Below are 21,107 nucleotides of genomic sequence, written 5' to 3' on the forward strand. Positions count from 1 at the left end.
CAAGCCTTTCCAAAGATTCACAAAGACGTTCTGCTTAATGCTTATAAATAAACTGAAATGTCACGCTATATTTATGTGAATATGACGGCGCTAATAGCAAGATAATGACATGTTTTGTAAAGGTGGCCAAAAGAAGCATGTCTCATTTATCCCACAACGCAAGATGGATATTTTTAAATATAATTGTCACCAAATGGAAAAGTCACGAATGACTCAATAAACTGATAAAAATCCAATGACGTTGTATGTATGTGGCACTTGAATGTAAGGATAAAGAATATATCAATTTAGAATATCTAAGATAGTATTAGTAAACTTTTAGAAGAAAATTTAGGTCACGAAATTATATGTCAATCATTTTTTGCATTAAAGGGGTGGTATTATGCAAAATCGACTTTTTCAAGCTTTACATCATGTTATTATGTCATTCCCCCATTAAAAACATGCCTGAAGTGTTGCCTTGGCACATTCACGTATTTTTGAGTAATTAGTAAAAACTCTGATGGCAGCCATTTTAGGGATAGGTTTGCCTGAGTCCTCCTAGGAACGCCCCCACCTCCTGGAGACGCCTCCGAGCTTTCGTCACCAGCCGAGTAACCAACCACTGCTCCTCAGCAGAACCCCCTCCCCACTGATGCCACACACAGCATGTGGAGGGGGCGTGTCGGAAAGGGTCAGAGGTTCTTAAAGAGACAGAGGCCTATTTTAAGATATTCGCTACAGCCATTTTGAGAGAGCAATTTTATACAAGGCAGTTATTCTAATTTACTGCATTTACAGACCACCAGAAGGTTTCGTCATCATTGTAGTGTGCAATAGACTGGTGCTATGTGATTGAAAAAAGCATAATACCCCCTCTTTAAAAAATATGATCAAAGTTGACCACTCAATACTGTATTTTCCCATGTAATCAAACTGTAGAAGAAAGTGAATAATACAAACTGGCTTCAAATCAAAACAATCGTAAAGCTGCCATGTTTTAGTCACAATAACTGCAAAAAAGACACTGTGACATCCTCACTTGACTCTACAGTGGAGTCTAGTGTTCTCCAAACTGCCGTCTGGCAAAACATATCCCTCCACTGTTGTCAGCATCCTAAATATAATTATACATACGTCAAAAGATATGCACAAACAGCGCAACATGTCAACTGTGGCCACATGCTGCTCCACCTGCTGCGCCCTCCCTCTACCCCCCGTCCCACACGCGCACGCCCCGACAGACAAAAGCCCCGGTATCAAAAAACCCAGACAACAGTTTGCATTCCTGAGGAGCACACGCCTCTGCACGACCAGTGGAGGTGGGCAGAGATGCAGAAGGTTGTAATGTAAAAGAGACGCTTTAATATTGATATATCACAATGACAATACTAAAAAGTAGTTATCCAAATACAATGGTTTAACCAAATGTAAGAGTGTTTGGTCAAAGGCTACTCAAGTATGTTTTAATAATGACATAGCTAAATACAGAATATGTACAAAACAACAACAATTCTGACTTTGAGCTCCAGATCGAAGTCTGCAAAGAGCTGTGTCAGGAAAGGGCATAAGGTGAATAAAGCCAAACTAAACATGCAGTAAGCCTAATTAAAAAGAATGAATAAAAAAAGTAAATACTAATTTGTGTGTGTGCTCATACGGACTCTATACAGGGTTTCTATGGCAACAGCAACTCCAATTTAATACCCAAATACTTTATTTTAAACTCTTACCACCCGCCTAAACCGAATGCATGCTGTCCTCTTTGGCTATAGGCCTGTGTAACACCTCATTTGAAAGCTAAGACAAATTTTTGTCACATTTTTGTTGAGTTTTTGTCACTTTTTGGTTGTTTTTCCTCACTTTTTTTTTTTTTTAAATTTTTGGTCACTTGTTGGTTGACTTTTTGTCACATTTTTGTTGAATTTTTGTCACATTTTTTTTAATTTTTGTCACTTTTTGGTTGAGTTTTTGTTCAGTTTTTGTCACATTTTTGTTGCATTTACATCCGTGTTTTCTTCTCATTTCTTTGTGGCTGTTTTGGTGCTATTTTCCCACGAAGCTTTTTGATTAGGGGAACGCCAAACTGGAGAAAATGTGATCCGTTCAGGTGGGAGTTAAGAGGTTAATGCCACAATTGCAAAAAATAAATCAAATGAGGAATAAAGGGAACATTTTGATATTCCAAAGCAAATTGGACACAACAAGGGCCTCTCCCAGCATATTCCTATGGCTCCAAACGGGGGTGAAGTTGGAAGCTACCACGTTCTTCCATGGGCACAAAGACCAGGTAGGTATATACTTGTCTAAGCTCAGGTAAGAACATATCACAGTATGGAAGAACTGTGTGCCCTCAGTCATGCAAAAAGACCAAAGATGTTGTTAGCATTTAGCCTCACCCAGTATATTCCTATAGCTCCAAACGAGGAAGTTAGAAGCAATCAAGCTCCTCCACGGGCACACACAAAGACCAAACAGGTACGTATCAACTCGTCTAAGCTCAGGTAAGAACATATCTCATTATGCAAAAACTGTTCCTTTAATGCTTTATAATGATTGTTAATACCTTAATTTTAGCACAATAAAATTATTCCCTAGAGGCTGCACAGCGCCTGCCCTCTGATCCTAACATGTTGGATGGGTCAAATGCAGAGGACACATTTTCCTATATGGAGACTATAGAGTGCATATCAAGGAGTATTTTTGCCTCACAATATGGATATCAAGAATAACTTATGTGGAGATTAAACTACTCTAAGCAGCATGATTTATTCAAAGGTACTCACTCACTTGTAACACAGTAAATGCATCGTAACAAGCCCCCTCTGACAGCGAACAGCATTCCTTTCTGTCCACAAACACGACAAGCCCAAATCCCTCCGCTTTCCCCCCACCCACTGCCATCTGAGGCCCATATGTTAACTATCTCTGCTAATTTGTCCCATTGAAACTCTTTTGCAAAAGGAAATGACAGTTTTGAAGGGTGTAATTTTAGAAACAGGGCAGTTCCCTGTGGGGTCAGAGGCGCAGACTCTTGTTGACTGGAGTTGGATAAAGCTCATCTGGGGCTTATTTAGGAGGAATAACTGCAATGCTGGTTTCCTCCAAAGACTGTAATAGTGTTTCAGCTACACGACAGTACGGAAGAGATAACAAATGACTATTCTCATTTTATTTGTGAGGTGCATAACATTCTAAACACATTCTAAATAAAGTTATTCTCGAAACAACAAAACTATACGCATTGTACCAACCAACGTATACTATCTAAAATATGCAGTTTTCCAAGGTCAATCATCGTTGGAATCAATAAATTTAAAAAAATTATACTGGTTGAGAATAAAGTACAAACTAGAGACTAAACAGTGGATTAACTGGTTTAAACATAAAAGTAATCTGAATGGTGGTTTAATTTTACAGGGATCTCGTTGCAGACAAGCAGCAGGTGAATCTAAAGCTGCAGTAAAGTTGTTTTAATCAGAAACATCTGAATTAAGTGAGAAAAGTGGCACTTTTAAAGGCCTATCTCACCGGCATGGAGACTAGTCCCCTGGAGATCAGGTGAGTCTCCAGGCAGTCTCAATAGAAACAAACAGGTTCGATTTAAGCAGTTGTGTTGCAAATACCATTTGTTGTCCTCAACCTGTGACACGTTTCTGTGACGTCCCTGCAATGTTTCAGAGACCTGTCGGATACCAAGGAGATCTCAAGGAGACCTCATACAACTTTGAGATCTCCCTGGTATCCGACAGGTCTCGGAGACATTGCAGGGACGTCACAGAAACGTCTCACAGGTTGAGGACGACAAATAGTGTTAATACTGCAACATTGCCACAGCTGCTTGAGACTGCGTACACCTCTCGGAGACCACTCGGAGGCCATGTGGAGACTCTGCTGAAACTGAACCTGGGGACGTCTCTGGGACATCTTCGTGACTAGCGGCAACTTAAGTCTCCAACTCGTCTCTAGGGTAGGGATAGGCTCTTTGTATGGGCGCAATCAGCGAGATAAGCCCTTTAGTCTCTTCTGTATAAAGAAGTGTGCAATTCTTTATCAAATAACGCATACATGACTCAATAGTTTTCCAAATCTGTTTACTTTTTTATTTAAAGTACATTTGAAATAGGAACATTTATGAAGATTTTTCAGCTGATGATTTGACCTAGTACATTCTTTGCTCCGGTATCTGTACTTATACTAAAATTTAAAATTTAAGTACTTCTTCCACCACTGCTCAAAAAGCTGATTGAGACAAGAAGAAGGTATTTAACAGATCTTGGATGGACTGTCAAACTCAGAGAGATTAACAGAAATCCATAGCAGTTCTGTAGCATCATTGTTTCCTCTGTAAACTACAACACATTGGCTGCATAAATCCACACAAACGGCTGTCAGAGAGGAATGTGGAGGAAAGTCAGAAACAAGTCCAATCATCTCATCTCACTCATCCATCGGGACATATGTGGACTTCAGAGGGGCTTTAGAGGAAGGGCCCGTGGTATAACTGCACATAATGGGTCATTTTGGGGCCAGAATAACACCTGATACCGGCGCTCTGATCCGTCTGTGTTGAGAGGAGAGAGGAGCGTGGAGACCATTTTGACACGAGTCCGAAAATGTAAAACAGACCAAAAAACACTGTGGAACGATATCTACCATGCAGAGATTCTTAAACTGTGGTATGTGGCTTGTTGATTACAATTAGAGATATTTTAATTTATACTTACACATTGAAAGTATTTTATGAGTCATGGTTTGTTTAGATTTAGACATACTTTAGTCCAATTTAGGCTTCTTTAAAGGGACTATACAGGGTTTAAAAATGTTAAAATTAAGTATTTTCCTCCCCCTACATGTTTCAACATAGAATGAGCTCAGACCTGTTCACCACAACTGCCTCTAAAATCCGGGATCCCGGGTTCGAAGTGCCGTCATGCACGAGCTTAATATAGAAGGTGCAGTTACACGTATGACCTGAGGTACCAGTAGTGAGTATAAAATGGGTAACTTGCATCTAGCCCCTTTAATACCTCTTTTAGACCCAATTTACCTCTGATTTGACTTTGATTTAGGCTTGGTGGTATTGTATTACTTTATTAAGTACTTGGTATAAAAAGTTTGAGACCACTGGGTACTAGGTATTTTTCCTCTTAGCTATAAATTCATCCAGTCTTCAGTAAACAGATGCCTTGTAGTTTTAGGTAATATCTAACACACCAATTCAATCCAAGTTTGTTTGCATTAAGTTAAGACTTTGTTGATTTCACAATGGAGAAATTCACTTGTCACATTCAGCTTTGAAGAAAACACTCGTGAAAAATAGACAGGAAATGTGCGACCAATGAATTCTATACCAGTGCCAGATAGATCAGACTATTTGGGTGGAAATAACTCTCCGTAGGTCTTCAACTAAAACAATGCAGAGAAAGCTCTTAATTTGTTTACCATTTGTCACTGCCACAACAAATGTGTGCCATGTGTTGAAACTAAGAACCTACTACTGTATGTAAGTAGTTCTCAATTGGTAAAACCTTGGGACCTATCATAACAAGCCACAACCAAATAAAAAATCATAAAAACATGTTGCTTACAGTGCATTGTTCAGCAGTATCTCCCCATTTGATAAACTGATTCAAAAGCTGATGCATTTGTCAGATCTTGTCAATAACATACAATAGTACACCCCTATTGTAGAAAGTACAGTTTACGGGCATTAATATAGTAGAATAAAATACTACTTGAAAGCAAAGGGGGTGAGGACAGATGTCTGGACTTGATACGGCGGTGTGTAAATCACCATCAAAGAGACACTGCCTCCAAGGAGCAGCAAAACAACCAGCAGAGATGATCTCAATCTATTATTACTGCAATAAATATGTCCTCCCGCACATCTTTTGTCTTAGTCCAAACTGTGATTGTCATTTTTCCATTAAGATGACGCACACGGGAGACATGCAACACAGGAATTTGGCAATGTCTCCAAGGAATAGGCGGACACAGCATTAAAGAAGAGCTGACAGACTTACACAGCGGTAGTTGGTTCAAAGATTATTAAGTGGAGGCCTAGTTTGGGAATTAAGTGGGTCAAAAAAATCAATTTGTCGAATAAAAGTTAAACCAGATGAATGCATTTTAAACACATGTCAACAAAATTCAACGTAAGACTCTTTTCATGTAGGGCAAGTGGCTTTTTTTTTTTCAATTTTGGAGTCAATGGCTGCTTTTAAGAATAGATGTGCCAGATCTTGACAGCAAAAATAGAAAATGTTAAATAATATACGGTAATGAAAAGAAAATACTGAACGTGGCCACAATAATCTGAAAGCAAAATGTGTGTTGCCGTGGTTACATGCGACACTGCGTCTTAAAATTGCAGCAGGTGAAAGAGTGAAACTGTCCCAGCAGCAGACTGTGTGTGTGTGTGTGTGTGTGGGGGGGGGGGGGGGGGGGGTCAAACAGCTTTGGGGCAGAGGCTTGTCCACACTCGCCCCTGGTTAAAGACGGGGCAGTAGTGACGAGGCGTGAGGATAGAAACACAGCAAGGGTTGAAGAAGCCAAGGCCTGGGCTATATTTACCACCAACACATGGGCCTTCGTTTGGAGCGTGAGCTGTGCAGACCAATCATATTATCTTAAAATTACTTTGTATGTATTATTTATTTCTCTCCCAGTAAATGGATTTGTAAAATATTTTGGGAAAATTGTATACAAGCAAGTCTTTACTAATTAGTTTGGTGCTGTGTTAGTTGATCATTGTTTCACTTTGACCTGATGTAAGTCAAGTGAGTGTGGTTTAACTATTGACCCAAATGGACTGGGTTTACAGCTTGTTCAGTGCTTCCTTTGCAACAAAAGGGACAAACAAATGTTGCTTGTTGGAGGCTAGTAGTTGGCAATTTGTGTTTGGATGCAAAGACGGCTCCATTTGCTACTTTCTCTGTGGGAAAGATGAGAGAAAACAAGATCATGCTAGTAAATTGGTCTTGAAAGTTTACTCAACACTGTCTATAATGTCAACTTTCTGTCTGTTCCGTGGATAAAAACAAAATAAAGTTTAGATCACTGGTTGCGCTCCTTCAAAAAGACAATCATTTTAACTTTGGGCATTCTTAGCGAAACCTTTGCACAGTATCTTGCGACGTCAGACATTTGCTAATGGAAATTTAAATGTGAGACATAAAGTACAATTTGAAACCACAACAAAAATGTCTTGTTCCCTCTGTATAATAAACCAAAATAAATGTTGACACGACATTCCCGCTTTAGATTCCCTCATACCCAAACACACACAGAGCTCTCCAGTGTTATCTCTGCTAGAGCATTCCTCACTCAAGGTCCTCCCTCTTTCAAAACAGTTGATGGAACAGTTCAGAAATACATATGCCTATAATAGCTAGATTTTTGTGTAAACAATTCTTGTCTATTGCCTAGGGCTGGACGATATATCGATATTTAAGATATAATGATATGTTTTTAAATGACATATGGAATTAGACCATATCGCAAATACATACAAACAAGTAATTCTCAGTCTTAAACTGAGGACATTATGTTGTTATCTCTTTATATAAATGCTGCGCTCAGAAAAAAAATTGACGTATTTTATTTTATAGGGTATTTTTATTTAAGATACTTTATGGAGCTTTGTTATACAGTGTTTATGTTTACATTTTATGGTGAGTTTTCAATAAAACTGCTCATATTTGGCTTTGACTATGGCTTAAAGGGGCTAGATGCAAGTTCGCCATTTTATACTCACTACTGTCACCTCAGGTCATATGTGTAACTGCACCTTCTATATTAAACCCGTGCATGACGGCACTTCACACCCGAAGTAACTACTTTTTGAGTGACAGTGAAGGATTTTAGAGGCAGTTGTGGTGAACAGGTCTGGGCTCATTCTATTTCATTTTTCATTTCATTTTTTTATTTATTTCATTCATTTAAAAATGCAGCACAACAGCACAACAACAGTATTCTACACATTAGGACATTGCTAGAACATGTAGGGGGATTTTTAAACTTTGTATAGTCCCTTTAACATTTCATTTCAGAGCTCTCGCTTTGCGGAAACAATATGGAGATGTATATCGTATATCGATATTCAACCTGAATCGGGATATGACTTTTGGTCCATATCGCCATTGATCAATTAGGCCTGGTTTAGTCCTAGTTCCAATTTAAAATCAATCCAGGTCTAATCCTTTTTCAGTTCTGGTGACAGGGCCTGGTCACATATCTTTTCACAGTTAGGGATGTTTTGGGAACTGTTCACCGTTTATTAAGAGTTTATTAGTTTATTTAAACAGGGACAATGTGCAAAAAACATTATTTAAAGATGCTTTGCACCAGATTTAGCGTGAGCAAGTTTCCATCTGTAGTCTCTGAGAGGTGAGATGATTTTGCTTTCCATTTTAATTTGGTTAAAACGTTCAAATACACTGACCAAACAAAAGTCGCCACAAAAAAGGTTACTCTTATATTTTGTCGGACCGCCTTTAGCTTTGATCGCAGCACACATTCGCTGTGGCATTGTTTGAATAAGCTCCTTCAAAGTCAAAAGATCCAGTGTTGCATTGTTTCTGCACCAAGATCTTGTATTGATGATGGGAGAGAATGATCACTGAGGAAAGCCTTCAATGGCACATCCCAAAGATTGTCAATGGGGTTATGATCTGGCCTCTGTGGCGGCCAATCCATGTGTGATTTACAACTTAAGCCCAATTAATTCTGGCATTGTCCTCTTGGAATATGCCCGTGTCATCAGGGAAGAAGAAATCCATTGATGGAATAACCAGGTCATTCAGGATGTTCATGTTGGCACAATGTGTTGCTGAATAGATCAACTGCAGCAACCCAGATCAGAACAGTTAGTTAGTTACTTTCTTTTTGGTCAGACAATGTATTTCTTGACCTTGCAACCCGTGAATAAAACTAAACTCAAAACCCAACACAATCCAACTGACTGTGTAGTCTATGTAGACGTCTGTACATCGCAGTACAGGAAGCTCTGTTTTGAAGGAATGCAGTGGGGAGATGAGAAGTTGACATTATCAGAAGTCTATTTTCTCTAAACACGAGAGCGAGCCGCACAGTGCATGCTCTACAGATCATATTTGTTCATTTTTCAGCCTCTGGAATGTGAACAATGTGGCCTGGAAACAGAGAGTTCCCAATTGCCTGAAAAGGTGGACTCCGTCACACACGCAAGTTCAGTCGAGAGTTTCCACATTGGGTATTTCAAGAGGTACACTACAAAGAGTTTAGTTTTAAGATTAAGATCATTTAGGTCTATAGAGCCTTGTTAAACGTTACAGTCCTGTTGTCTGTGAGGTTATTTATCTTATTTTTTAACTTTGTTGTTTTCTAGAAGAAAAAGACAAGTCACATGCAAGTTATAGAAAGTCGTGCCAAAAAAGGAACCGGCACAACCAATTATATGGCATTTCTGTTGGCCACCTGCACAAACAGCACAGGAGAGGACCCACAGGGGCGCAGTTTTGTCTGCAGGTGTTGTGTCTGGGAGATAGCAGTTATAGGTCTATTCTTGGAGGCTGTGACGGTTCAGAGAAAAGCAGCGAAGGGTTTATCACACACTGAGGAGCAGGTGGGTGACCCCTGGGATGTGATAGCATGTTCCTGAGCACATGTTTTTAAACTCGTGTGGGTAAGCGTGGGCTACCCTCATTCACAGATTGAAGCCTTGGGAGAGTCAGACATTCAAGGTATAATGGGGTGATTATTGTGTGGAACCAATGAGCACCAAGTTGAAGAATCCTTTTTTTTTCTTTTTTTCTGGAAACTTCCACTCAAAAAATGTTTCCAGTTAAAGAAGCTTAAATTGGGCTACTTTTATTACTGACAAAATTTATATAGCGCCTTTTACTTGCTTTAGGCACTCAAACCGCTTTACATCAATGAACCAGTCACCCATTCACACTCGCATTCACACACCAGTGGACACAGGCACTGGAGGCAAGGTGGGTGAAGTGTCTTGCCCAAGGACACAACAACAGCGTGCACCTGCGGGATTCGTACCGCCAATCCTCCGATCGCAAGATGACCCGTTCTACTCTCTCCGCCACCATCGCCGAGGCTGCTCAATGGCAGCAGCAGTTGTGGACTTGAGGTGGTCCCGGGTCACATTTCACTACCGCTGTCCCACAACTTTGAGCTCCTTCCTTTGGGGCAGAGATACCACCACTTCCCTGTACCAAGAAAAATGTATACAGGCATTCTTTTGTGCCCTGTGCCATCAGGGAGCTGAATAAGTTTCTCAGTCTGTTCCATTCCTTTTCTATGGATGAGGAGAATCTGCTGGTATTGTGTCTGCATTTAACTGTTTTTAAAATGGATTTTAACATGGACGTGTCATGCTAAAAATAGAAAAATAATATAAAAACCTCATTTTGGGCACCTCAACTTTAATTTATTATGTTTTTTAGTTTGAAAATATGTCTCTGTAAGAATTATATGCAGGCAAAAGAGCTGGTGAAAATCTTGACTGGGCGTGGTTAGCAGCTCCAGCAGTGTGTGATAAATACACTTTGAGCACAGAACGGGTCAGAATCGAAAAAGTTGGATTATGGGCTATAAACAATGTGGAGGACAGTTTTTGGGTTTGAACAGTGACGCAATTGGAATCAGGAAGTACAGAACGAGGTACCGACACTGTAGAAGAAGAAACAGCTAAATTTAACAGCTTTGTCTGAGAATTACTCCAAACTGCCTGAAGGTCTGTCTTTGATGAGGGAACAACAAAAGTCAATTTTTTCATGATAAGTTCCTCTTTATATGTATGATTATGTGTTTTATTATATTTCCTGGACAAATACTTGAATGTGTGAGGTGCTTAAAACGTGTGCATTATTTCTGACCAAAACACACATGACAAAGAGATCTGAATCTCTTTGGGAATTTTCTGTTCATATAAAGTATGTCATTAAAAATATGTCAGTGAATCACAGGGCTCCTGAAACAACACCAACTAGAGGTAACTAAGATTAATTTTAGTCTTATAGTGACATGATGCATGTATGCAACTGTATAAGATTCAGAGCATGGCACGCACCTGATGATAAAGGGAGTGAAGGGGGCCAGTCCCAGAGGAGAGGAAGAGCCGTCCATGGGGGAGGGATAGAGTCGGCTCAGGACCAGCAGCAGCAGGAACAGACTGGGGTGGAGCTTCACTTGACCACTGTCACTGTCAGTAAACATAAAACGGCACAAGTTCAGTTGTAATAAAGGTTAATTTATTGATATGAACTTTGCTTAAACCTGGTACTCCCACTCAGTCTCCTGGTATCCTGGTGCTAACTGAATATGGATACTGCATTTGACACATTTGAGACAGTGAGACTTTCCTAATATAAATGCCTATCATCTGCACAGCCCACGTCCTACAGTCCTTGAACCAGGCTTTTCACCTCCTGCTCTCAGATCAGATTATGGCCAAATGAGTCACTGGAAAGTGCGGGTCTCTGCCAGAGGTTTCACATTTTGGATGGGACACGCACACAGGAAGCAGACAAGATCATTCAGATGATTAGAGGCAAGAGTCAGCCTTCAGTATAAAAACAATACCCATTTAATGTGATGATGTCAAATAAAGGAAAAAAAAATTCAATCCACAAGCAAATAAGGTAAACAGGATTGTACTTGAGCAGTGAGGGACCGGGGACCCATCTCCAGATCTTAGGTTAGGTTAGGTATGATCACTGAAAGTAAACCCGTCCAGACATGAAGTGAACTGAACATGGGGAATTCATTGTGTGTGCTGGGCAGGCCACGCTACATCGATGTATAAACTACAAAAGCTACATAATATGTTGCTGACAGTTTATTAGTTTATTACCAAATTTTATTGTGATGCGCGGTTTTGATTTCTCCTTTCACAGTCACCAATCACCAAAATCTACTTTGTTCCTTCCTGAACAATAAGTTTAGAATAATGGATAATGGTGGGAAAGCCAGGTCTTGACACATGTAGCGCCTGCAGTGGATTTGAGTGAATAAAGTGTGTCTGTGTGTCATCAGTCATGAGGATCTCATCGAGCAGAAACAACAAAAAACAACTTGTGCTTTTCATTACTTTGTGAGAGGAGAGAGAGAGGAGAGAGAGGAGAGAAAGAGAGAGAGAGAGAGAGAGAGAGACACAGACAGAGAGAGAGAGAGAGAGAGAGATAAATATTGGTACGGTTGGTAAAGAAAGTCGATACAAGACTAAACCAGTACAAATGGGCCAGTTTGACAAAAAAATCTACACCAGCATTAAACTGTAAAACATATTTTTCCTGCTGATGACCTGTATGCAACAAGAAGGAATCACCTGTATTAAACAATTGACCTGTCGAAGCTTTATTTTACATTATGTACAATTTTTAAAGGGGCTAGATGCAAGTTAGCCATTTTATACTCACTACTGCCACCTCAGGTCGTACGTGTAACTGCAGCTTCTATATTAAGCTCATGCATGCATGAATTAACACCTTTTTGAGTGACAGTGCAGGATATTAGAGGCACTTGTGGTGAATATGTCTGGGCTCATTCTACACCTTAGGACATTGTTGGAACACAAACTCTGTATAGTCCCTTTAAAGATTCTTGTATATGGCACTTTAAAAAGGCTTAAAAACATTATTTTGTGTGCCTGGGCATTGATAGGGCTGCCGGGGAGTTTGCCTGGTGCTCCCCCTGCTGGCAACCGTGGGAATGAACGTGGTTAAAAAACACCTTTCATTAATGCCGTGACTAGCAACTCTGTAGCGCAGGACTGCTCAGAACAAATCCAGGGTTGGATTATGTGCTTTAAACAAGGAGTTTTCCATTTTTCCTATGACGCAAAAGAACCCGGGAAGTACGGATCGGAAAGCTAAAGCAGTACAACAAGATTACTCAGTATTGGATTATAGGATTACTCGCAACTAAAAATTATATACTGAGTATTGCCATCAACCACTACTTTGAGCAAGTCTAGCAATTCCACTCGAACGACACTGAAACCTGCAGCATGGCAACTAAAGTAGCAGAAGCACATAGGTGATTGCTTAAATAAAGACATTACCAACAGTGTTAAATTTAGCAGACTAAGGGCCCCTAAAGAACTGCAACTCTAATGCAAAACTAATGACCAGTTCTATTTAGTTGAGAGGAGTAATGTGCACGTAATAGACGAGTGTTTGGCTTGGAGCAGGAGTCGGTGGCAGATAAGGCCATGAACTGTAGCAAATCTCTGTAAAAGTAGATTCATGTGGGGCCGTCACCTGAAAGAACTGCAGAGATAAGTCTGCGGTTCAAAGATATGAATCAAACTGACGCAGAAACAAACTGCAGCCTATTAGAGCGGGTCTGGGCTTTTATTGAGGGCAATTAAACACCGAAGACAAGCGGCTTATTTAACATGGCCAACAGATATACACTTTTAATGCAGTTACAATGGGTTTGTCTATCTCACTGCAAAATTACGCACAATTAGAGTTATCAGTGAGAGACCTGGACTTCAAGGATTATTATTACAGAAGTTTTATTGGAGGATAGAACATTTTCTGGTAACACTTTATAATAATGATAAAGTGTTACCAGATATCAGAAGTTTTTAAACGCTGAGCTCACCTGCCATTCAGGGCTGTTGGCCTTTGTGGGCACTGGCCAGTATGCCTTTCTGTCTGTTTTCCTCTGTGTTAGAAACTACATTGTTTTCTAGGAACAATCGTATTTGATTTCCTTAAGATGTGTCTCCCGTTTGTGTGTTTTTGTGTCACCCGTATTTGTTTAGGCCAATATGTGATATATTTTGAGACAATTAGCTTATTTTGTCCACATTTCATTAGGTTTAGTTATCTTCGTTAAAGCTGTAAATATTGACAACTTTATTTATCCATTTTACATCTGGGTTTTTGTTACAACTTTTAATTCTAGCAGAGCCGGGTTGCAACAATTAGTTAAGTGTGACTAACACTTAATAACTTAACAATGAATGGAACCATGGAGGGGTTTGAGCACCTGAATGATCCCGGGAGCTCTGTTGTCAGGGCTTCGTGCCCCTGGTCGGGTCTCCCATGGCAAACAGGTCCTAGGTGACGGGTCAGAGAAAGAGTGGTTCAGAAGCCCCTTATGAGAGACCAACAGGCCCGGTTAGAACCATGAGGCCGTCCTCCCATGGACCCACCACCTGCATTGATGATGGTGCAATGTGATTTGGGCAGCTCCAACAGCTGCCCCCACGACGCGGCAACGGAAAAGTCGAAGAAAATGGATGGATGGATGGATGGATGGATGAATAAGTGAAGTATGTGAAGAACTACTTCATTCATTATGAATGAAGCATTAACTGTAGTAGTCAAGCAGTAATTAAGTGTTAGTCACACTTCATTAATGAATTGTATTAAGGCTAAATAAGGTGTAGTTATTACAAAAAGTCAGAAATATTGTGATAAGTTTGTGAAGTGGTTGTGTTGTGTGTGTGTTTTATAGCATGTTCAAACATCTGGCAAGGTTCCAATCATGTGTCATAAATTTGCACAGCTTTTATCAATTCTATGGACATAATGGAAACATCAAGGACAAAATGCATGCATCCATTGCCTTAATAAAACAAAGAGGCATTTCAAAAACGACTATTCAGTTTGAAGGACAAATGTGCAAACTCCCAAGGGGAAGATGGTGTGTTAAACATCAAGGCCAGTATCTAAACCAGGACTAAAATGTTTAAAATTTATGGTCTGGCTAAAAAGAAACACTAGTCCGTATTGTACTAATTTAGGAGGCAAATCTAAATGCATGCTGGTTTTTAATATGCATACCACATCTGATTTGCTATTTGAAAACTGGGCACTTCTCGATACTGTTGGTATAAAAGCCATTTGTCCCCACACACATTTTGTTTCTTTCGCCGTATTGTTTGCCTGATCAGATTACAAATGACACATCATCATGTATACAGACAGGGTTAAACAAAAGGGACACACTATACTTTGCGGAGCTTGACTTGCCCAGGTTTTGGTGCGGTTGGCCTGTTTGGGTGGCTGGGCCGATGTGGGACGTCCGACGGCCCAGAAACAAATCCGTGGGAAATTCGTGAACGTTTTAACAAGGGGTCGAGGAGGAGAGAGCGGAGATTGTGAAAGCGTCTGTATAAAAGAGCGGCTATTAATTGGATCCATATTAAGATAAGGCTGTTTTGGGAGCTGTGGGGAGAGTCTGGGGCTTTTAAGAAGGGAGAACGAACCCAACCCGGCGAGATAAGGTCAACGAACCGCAGACGACTCAACTCTCGACTGTAAACTCCTCACTCAGCTGTGCGTGCCTCAATAACAAGGCGAAGTCTGTCAAAACAAGCATGCTGTAGAACCAATTCAGTAACATTAATTTGGTGAAGAAATGACAAAATGTGATGGGGCTGATTGAGATAAAAGGTAATATTTACCATGGCTTCAACACACGCATTAATATGTTAACCTAAAACATGTCAAACTCCATCACACACTAAAACGTTCAGGTAGGTCAGCGTTTCTCAAACTGTGGCGAGTGCACTATGAGTGGCACTTCTTCAGGTGGTATTAATTTAGACCCACTTTAGACACAATTTTGGCTAATATAGTTGACTCATTGACTGCCAGCCATTTTCAAATCAGAGAGCTCCCCACTGCCAGAGGTGTTTCAGGATTTTTACAGTTTTTTCAAGACCCACAGAAAATTTAGGTCTGGGTCTATGTCAACACGAAACTCACCAAAAGAAAGATTAGACTATCTTCTTTCATCTAAAAAAAAAGTTTGTTTGTACTTCTTTCCATTCTTTAGCAATCGTCCGTAGAAAATAGGTGAAATCACCCAAAATGCTGTTTTCTGACCAAAACGCTGAGAAAACAAAAGATCAATGCTGCCACCTAGTGACTCAATAAAATAACTTGTAGTTCTTTTATTGAGTCACTAGGTGGCAGCATTAGGCAGCACAACTAAGATTTTAACACCAGACATGCTCAAGGCTTTGCTGCAGCTGTTCCCATTGAAAAACCTAATTGACTTCTATAGACGTCATTGGCAGTCAATGAGTTAATAATCTTAATCTAGAGCAGGTGGTACGTGGAAGCTCAAATATTTTATGAGGTGGTACTTGCCGGTGTGGAAGGCTTGAGAGGTAAGTAATGATAATCAACATCCTTGCACAAGATCTGTAGATAGGTCCCTGGGTGCTGCACTGTGGTCACCCACTGGTCTTGACAAAATCCCTATAATTGGGTCAGGTTTAAGCTACTCTACTTGCCTACTTGTTGTGGTAGTCTTATCATTTATGTAAAATATACTGTAAATAACAATAAAAATGTTCTAAAGGTCCGTCCTTACTGTTAGAAGGAAGTATTAACCAAGAAGTGACCCAGGTTTTACTCGGTGAGCTAAAGTACTAGTCAAATGAGTTAGCTTGAATGTAGATCTGACAGACCAGCTGTACATTTTGCAAACACAGATAGTAAAAATAAAAAGCAATCCAGGGCCTGTCTGATCTTAGCTGTTTTCTTTGTTTGCTTCCACGGGAATGTGTTTCGACAGTCTTCATCTTAGAGATGGACTGGGGAGTTGTACCATGAATGAGTGTGAACAGCGATGAACCTGAGTGTGAACCGAATATGTTTTGGATGAGCTCACCTCTCCACTGTGGCAGCGGCCTCCTCCAGCTGCGTCAGGAGGAACGGGTACAGAGCAGGGAAACGGGTGAAGAACTCCCGACCGGTCATCCTGAAGAGAGAGAAAAGACATAGTAAGAGAATGAGGCATTTCTGGTTGAATAGAGGGTACGCAGACAGGTAACATAATCATCATATTTGCTAATAAACCATTAACAAATGATGAGGAATGATTTGTAAATTAAATAAACTAAACAGACAAACATTAACTACATTTCAGAACAAAAAAGTCCATAAAAAATATGTTGGAAAAATCCTGCTGATTCACAGTGAATTTATATTTTTACTTATTTTTAAAGGTGCATCATGCAACTTTCTACGTGGAAAAAAAAGTTGATATTAATGCGTATTTGACCTTGTACCATGTTGTTTCCATTGCGATGTGTAAACAGGAAGCAACATCCCTCTCTCCTCGTACAGCTTAATTTTTTACCTTTTTCTGCGAACTGCATTTGTGGTTTCTACATTGTTTTTCTGGATACTTTTTTTTTGTTTGGAAGGTTTTCACTGCTTTATCTTTATTACGGATACTCATTAACTATTACCGCAGCAATAACAACTCTTCTTGGGTTCCACATAAAACGACGACACAAACCATATGTAAACAGAGCAGGTTAAGCTGACATTATCAGTTACAAGAAGAATTTCCCGTAACATCATAGAAATTGTGCAGCGTCACACAAATACAATTTAAAGAGAAACATGCATGACTTTGGCAAGTACTTTAAACTTTTATTTTTTAGAATAATGTCCTTCATAAGTATGGCCTTTTTTTTTTCAACTTCTTTTTAAATGTCTCCTCTTTACTGATCTGTGTCAAATACGGAGGCAGATGATTCCACACTGATAAAGCTCTATATCAAGGCAATTGTTTTGGGTATAGTGGTGGTAGTGAGTAATACATTAGAACTGCTTGTCTCGTATGGTACCCATGTGTATCTTTAGTCAGAGTCAGCTGATTGCTGACGACCCCTCTCACCAGAAAACCTACAAAACAATTGATCCTGGAGCTTTGTAGGGACCACCGTGATCGAAAGTAAAGGCGTCATGGTGACCACTCATACAGCCGCTGGGTCACTCACTACAAAGTCAAAAACGCACAAATATCAACTTAACAAATTACGAAACTGCTGCGGTCCATATACTCGTTTTACACACGCAATCATAATCCTGCCTGTAACACATTTGTTACACACACACAATTGATAATGTTATTTTACCTGCTTCTCATGTCAGTAATCATCGGCAATTGACATTTCCCGTAGTGCGTTGTGCCTGAATACAAAGTAGTCCAAATAAACTGAAACATGTGGCTTTAATGAAATGCACGGGCATGAACTGTCCAACACAAATTCATTACATAAGTCATGCAGAAAGGGGAACATTTTAATTGCTATTTTCCATGATGCAAATGGCACAAGGTTTAAACACAAAACAGAAGATTTCACAAGACTCAGGAAGTTATTTCAGTAATTATTGTAATTATTGCAACAATGATTTCAAGATTTCCACAACTGTTTGTCCTTGGCGCAGTGTTGCTGAGTGGGCAATATAATCATGCTATTTTAGGACTTCAGAAGCTGGTCTGGATTAGCCACCTCAGGGATAATTGTCACTGTGTGTGGTGCCGTATGGGAACCTGCCTACACTTTCCACAATCTGAATCATTTTCTCTTTATACACCAACACAGCGGAGTCGAGGGCAAACAATCAATATGTTATTATAGTATAGACTTTCAGCTTTAATTGAAGGAGCTACAAACAAATACGGCGTTCACGGTTTAGGATGAACGGCAGCTTTTAAACAATGTACGCCCATTGTCATAGCTTCAGACATTATTGTGTAAAAGAATGGCAGCAATTGTGGCAGTGGTAGAAAAAATAATTATAGAAATTGTGGAAACAGTTGCTATTGATAACAAACACAAAAACGTTTCTTACTACACCATAATCGAAAGCACTGATTGAACTATTTTTATCTAATTTGAAGCCACGTTTTGTCATTTTCTGATTGAGATAGTGTAGTGTAGTTTAGTTTAGTTTAGTTTATTTGTTTATTTGAGCAGTTAACATTCTGCTCAAACAAAATTCTCATATCACATCTCATATCAATAGTACAAAGGAACAAAGTACAAGAGCCTAGGAACACAGCATGCACACATACACGCAACATACCCATTTATGATTTAACTTTACCTATTGTAATTACATTATCAATCATACATTTATCAACATTATATTTCGATTTGCTTCATTGGCAAAAGAGAACAAAACTTCAAAGCGGCCTTTTTAACACAGACCACACTTACAGAGCACCGTTTGAAATGCAAGTGACAAAAGGCGATCATTAACTTTACCGAAAGGTCCATCTTCTACACTAACTTTTGCAAACTATGCAAAATCAAAACTGCATTATTTCCTGTGGTTAGGGACAGGAATGAATGCACAAACAGTTTACTCTATACGTATTACAACATAACCAATATTTATATGTTACAGTGGACATATGGATATGGATAGCAATTATATTTTATGGAATATGATTCAAAGTAATGTCCATAATATCTTTCAGTTTTGGCAAACAGTGCACATCTCTGTGACAACCACATTTTGAGTGCAGAATTGCTCAGAGCAAGTGTAGTAATGGATTATGGGCTTTAAAAATGTGGTTGACCGTTTTGTCTTTCATTTATGATGCAATATAATCCACGAAGTACAGATCACAGCACTGCAGCAGTAGAGGACGATGCATAAAAGCTCAAAAATGTCTGTTTTCAACACGTGGTCAGAGGTTGTTCGTTCTATGCCAAAAGATTGACAACATATTTTGTGGGTTGGATTTTTGAGACAAAAGGACGAGACACCGAGAGGAGAGAGAAAGCGTCAGATTGTGCGTCCGAGATAAGGATGTGGTCCAGTTGTACCAAATTGTCTCAACAAATCAATCCTTGTTTTTCCCGCTACAAACAAACAGTCCCATACAGTGCCATCACGTGCATGTGTGCTTTCCGTCTCTCATGGACGTACTGTAAACAACAATCAATGAAATGCCAAACTTTATATTTAACATCTGCGGCTCGTGGACAACATTTTCACCACTATTCAACCCCCGGGCCTGATATATGCACTATTTAAGCGTAACGTACTAAATTGAGAGTTTGCTAAAGGGAAGAGCCATGAGCTGCAGAGCACATGATCCAAAGACACAGGACACACAATCAGAATCAAATCACGGCTGACATTTAGAAGAACTAAAGCTACAAAATTAAACTAATACAGTGGATCACAACAAGGGCACCCTTTTGGCAAAATGTCAGATTGCTAGAATTGCAAATTTTCTAATAATCAAGTTAGAAAGGCCTTACTGTTAAAAACAGAGATAACAGACAACTTAATTTGCTCAGAAAACTGTCTTTATAGCTTACTGAATAGTAGGTCACTGAAGTCCTTCATTAATCGACTATGGGCCAAAAACCAGGTTCACTTTGCACAATGGGCAATCAAACAAATACAAGATTTATTTCTCTCTCTTTCCGCTGTGAGGGGGAAATACCATCAAGTCTCATTGCACTGATCAACAAGATGACAGCAGCTGGTCATTGCCTCTACTGAGCATAACAACTTCCAGGGACAATCAGCACTGAATGAGGAAGATCTCCTCCAAATGACCCAAAGTCCAAAAATAAAACCAAGAGTTTAGCTCCAAGAGACTTAATTTCCTCCTGGATGATTGTCTTGGCTTCCTGTAAGAAGAGATAAGTAACACTATAGCCCTCTGAGGAGAAAAACTTCAGAGCCAAAACGACGAGCCAGACACAGAGCAATGAAAGAATACTGAGGATAGAGGTCCAAGATGCTTCAACATCCTGCTAAGTAGTTAAGTTAAGTTAAGTAAGCTAAGACGGCTTAGGACAAAAAGACAGACCCAATATTATAACTTATTAGTGTCAATCAATACAATACAATGCAATATATACCGTACATTACAATATACTGAATAATACAAAGTCCTTGCGCACATTAACAAGGAGGAGGGGTTTAAACCAATGTACAATTCAAAATCCCTTTGTGACGTCGCTGGTCGACAGCGCCGAGTGACCGGGCCTCCCCTTGAATGAGGCCCAGCCTGGCTCAACCTGAAGGAGCGTCGTGGGGCCATCCTGCCGTGGACACACCACCAGCAGGCAGAGCCATAAGAGGATGGTGCAGAGAGATCCAAGCAGCTTGGGTTGCTGCTGTTGAGACCCTGCAAACCGGCAAAGGATGAGCAGAAAAAGATCAATGGATAATATACAATAAGCAATAAGACTGGCTTTGTTTGTGCCTATGTTTGCCACATACCTCCAGTTGATACCAGTACAATTACTGCTCAACAATAGATTAAAGAGATTCTTGTAATTAAAAAACTATTGCGGTCGTATTTTCTCATGTTGTTTTAGCCTTGCAGCA

General features: G+C 39.8%; 1 protein-coding gene across 1 annotated transcript in view; it reads right to left on the reverse strand.

Moving 5' to 3' along the window:
• thada (THADA armadillo repeat containing) overlaps positions 1-21,107 on the reverse strand; it is a 133,232-nt gene that overhangs the window by 75,886 nt on the left and 36,239 nt on the right. Inside the window, exons 26-27 of the mRNA XM_079560560.1 lie at positions 16,621-16,710; positions 11,051-11,182 (exon numbers count right to left, since the gene is read on the reverse strand). Coding sequence (XP_079416686.1) covers positions 11,051-11,182; positions 16,621-16,710 — 222 coding nt within the window. The remainder of the gene's footprint in view (positions 1-11,050; positions 11,183-16,620; positions 16,711-21,107) is intronic.

The sequence above is a fragment of the Gobius niger genome, assembly GCF_951799975.1.
Source record: "Gobius niger genome assembly, chromosome: 7".
Classification (NCBI taxonomy): Eukaryota; Metazoa; Chordata; class Actinopteri; order Gobiiformes; family Gobiidae; genus Gobius; species Gobius niger.